The sequence below is a fragment of the Micropterus dolomieu genome, linkage group LG14, assembly GCF_021292245.1.
Source record: "Micropterus dolomieu isolate WLL.071019.BEF.003 ecotype Adirondacks linkage group LG14, ASM2129224v1, whole genome shotgun sequence".
NCBI classification, from domain to species: Eukaryota; Metazoa; Chordata; class Actinopteri; order Centrarchiformes; family Centrarchidae; genus Micropterus; species Micropterus dolomieu.
In genome coordinates, this window is record NC_060163.1 from 17017859 (window position 1) to 17021277 (window position 3419).

General features: G+C 38.3%; 1 protein-coding gene across 3 annotated transcripts in view; it reads left to right on the top strand.

Moving 5' to 3' along the window:
* The first annotated feature begins 640 nt into the window (after positions 1–640).
* The window catches only part of tbata (thymus, brain and testes associated), a 9371-nt gene continuing 6592 nt past the window's right edge, over positions 641–3419 (top strand). For 2 of the 3 annotated variants that reach the window (XM_046069391.1, XM_046069393.1), the window contains exons 1-2: positions 641–690; positions 968–1196. In XM_046069391.1, the coding sequence (XP_045925347.1) occupies positions 1004–1196 (193 nt within the window). In that variant the 5' untranslated portion in view covers positions 641–690; positions 968–1003. Of the gene's footprint in view, positions 691–771; positions 809–967; positions 1197–3419 lie in introns of those variants that run through there. The other variant, XM_046069392.1, reaches the window with a different exon arrangement.

Genomic DNA, 3419 nt, shown 5'->3' on the forward strand with positions numbered 1-3419 from the left:
AAGGAAACTTACTGCAGCAGATGAACACATAGCATATAGGAGCAGAAAATGGCAGCAGGTGCTCTGTATTGATGTGTCAAAATGTTTAATTATTGGCTGCAGCAGAAGGCAGTTTGTTTGTAGAAGGGCTGGAGAATGGTGTAAGACTGAGTATCTGCAGGCCACAGTGACGCATAGTGGAGGTTTCTTGCAAGTTTGGGGCTTTGCATTTCTGCAAATGGAGTTGGGGATTTGGTCAGAATTAATGGTCTCCTCAATGCTGAGAAGTACAGGCAGAAACTTATTCATCATGCAATTACCATCAGGGAGGCATCTGATTGGCCCAAAATATATTCCGCAACATGACAACAACCTCATACATACAGTGAAAGTCATTAAGAACTATCTTCATCATAAGCATTTTTTCCACACCTAAAACTTTTGCACAGTACTGCATATAATACTGTAATTGTAAATAATTGAATGTAATGTGTGCATATTGTTGTTTCCCCCAAAAAGTTTGTTAATTAAACATCATTAAATACTTTCTGCTTTGCATATGAAAATCCTGTCTAAATGAACTGGTTGAGAATGCCAGACACTCATTGGGCACAGATGCCATTGTGTCTTGTTTAGTTCAGGTTGCTTAGCAACATGAGCAACACAGAGCATTGTGTACCAAAGGTTTTCAGCTGGAGGCTGTTTTCAGAGGTAAAGTGGTTCTTCAAAGTTATTTTTTTCAAAATCTTCCTGGTAGAACACAAAACATAAATTAATCGGTCACATTTGGAATGCAAAGTTATCTTTGGACTCTTGATGTAAATCAAGTGTGAGTAGTTTCTGCTCCTTGTGATGTTTTAGTTTTAAAATGCTTAGTTTTAGCATGTGTGGTCAGAAATTTGCTATCACAAATACCTAGAATGTTAGTGTTTTGCCATTTCTATCACATGACTTTTCATTAAGACTTTACTTGACTTTTTTCTCTTAGTCCTGATTTAAAAAACTCCAGCTGTCATACCAAGATATGTCAATAGCACAGGATCCAGACTCCCCGGGGACAACGGGAGAAAAGAGCCGCAGTCAAACTAATCTGGTGCCATTCACCACTGAATTTACTAAGATGGTGACGACAAGCAGTCCGCGCTTTGGTGCCTTGAGTCATCACTCATTCTTCTCCCGACACAACCCTCATCCACACAGGGTGCGGCATATTCAAGGTGAGCAGGCAGACGTAGTCTTCTGGGAAGCAGAAGAAATTAATTTGCTTTATAAAATTGAAATTGTATACAAGAAGATGATTTGACAGTATACCTCCCTAAATTATAATAAATGAATGTTTTTTCATCTTCATCTATGCAGTACAGATGGAAGTAAGTGTTTTGAACCTTCATGATTTCCCTGAGTATTTGGCTCTGGTAAATAAGGAGTACCCTGAAAAATAAAGTCAGCAAATTACAGTGATTCCCATGTAGGTTCTCAATATTGTTTTCAAATAATTATATGCAAGATTGATAACATTTTAGTGGAGCTGTGTTTAACTGTGAGAGCTTTCAGTTTGGTCTCCTTGGACTATTTAATTGAGCAATTCGTGTTTAACAAATTACGCCATCACCACAATTCAATAGTTGTGGAGATATTTCAATGCCAACCAAAAATGCCAGCCTGCTAGTGGAAAAGTCATGGGATCACCATTTGTCAGGATACATCATCTGGGATCCATGAATGGCTTTCAAAAAGGTCCTGGGAACCAAATTTCATGCCAGTACATTAAACAATTGTCAATTGTCAGAGGAAAAGTCAGGGATCACCAAAGTTGAGATGCATCGGCTGGCGTCCATGAATGTCTATACAAATCCACTCAAAACTATTCAATCTTGCTGAAAAAACAAACTTTGCCCTCAGACATAACGCACAAGCCCTCAAAAACACACACTGCAACGCAGCCGTATGGTGAGATAAATTCAAAACAGTACTACAAAAACTATTCCCATTCTCCCCATAACATTTTGACATGATGAACACAACAAAAGAAATAAAAAATGTAATTTTGCACATTATTTAGTCCTTAATGCACTGTACAGTACAACACAAAACAACTAATTATTCTTCCCTAGCATCCCATCTTTGGTCTGGGACAGGCCAGAGATTGTTGTTCTTTACCTCCTACTCTCCCTACTCCTCCTCCCTCTGCCTCCTCCTACTCCTCATCTTCCTCCTATCCCATCTCCTCCTCCAACTCCTACTGTTCCCCTTCCTTCACCTCTTCCTCCTCTCCTTACTGCTCTTCCTCCTCCTCCTCCTCTTCCTCCTTCTCCTCTCTAGTGTCCTCTATCTCTTCCTTCAGATTTCTCTGGATCCACTCTTCAAAACTGAATAAACTGACTGTGGCCCTTTTATCTATCTATCTATCTATTGAAGCTTCTGATTGGTGTGTTATCAATTCTGACTGTTTGTGTTTCTACCTGGGTAGCTGTGTGCTAATTGAGCTCAACCTGTGTTGACTGAGTGGACAATATTGAATGTTAGTGTTTTCTCAAAGACCACATGGTGTAGGCAATGAGAAATGAAGGGAGTTGTGTGTAGAGTTTAGAGAAATGGGTGTGCTTTTTGAAAAATGGAGAAATGGTATTGAAATTTTAGTTCAATAGCCTGATTATAGTGTTTAAGCAATGGAGAAAAACTGTAACATAGCATCCCTTCCTGAGTTGTGTTATAATTAAAAGTTACCTACACTGTATATGAAATATTAGAGTGAGTAGCTCTATGGGTGCATGTAATAATAATAATAATAATAATAATAATAATAATCTTTATTTGTAGGGCACTTTTCATAAACAAGTTACAAAGTGCTTTAACAAGTTTAAAAACAATAATACCCAAGAGACAATAATACAAAAACAATACAAGATAAAAGCATGAAAACATTGAAAAGACTAAAATACACGTTTAAGATAAATATAAAATTAGTAAAATACAATAAAATAAAAGGGATAAAATAAAGTCAAATAAGATCGGGAAAGGCTCTCCTATAAAAGTATGTTTTAAGAAGGGACTTAAAGGAGTTCACTGACTCGGCCGACCTGATTTCTTCGTGCAGGCTGTTCCAGAGCCTCGGGGCCCTGACAGCAAACGCTCTCTCCCCTTTAGTTTTCAGTCGAGACTCTGGAACAGACAACAGACCTCTGCCCGAGGATCTCAAGGTACGTGCTGGTGTGTATGGGACTAAAAGTTCAGAAATATAACAAGGCGAGAGGCTATGAAGAGCTTTAAAAGTAATCAATAGAATTTTAAAGTCAATTCTAAAACATACTGGGAGCCAGTGTAATGAAGCTAAAATAGGAGTAATGTGGTCATATTTCTTTGTTCTGGTTAAAAGCCTGGCAGCTGAGTTCTGGACAGTCTGGAGTCGATCAATAGATTTTTGGGTTAAACCGGTGAAA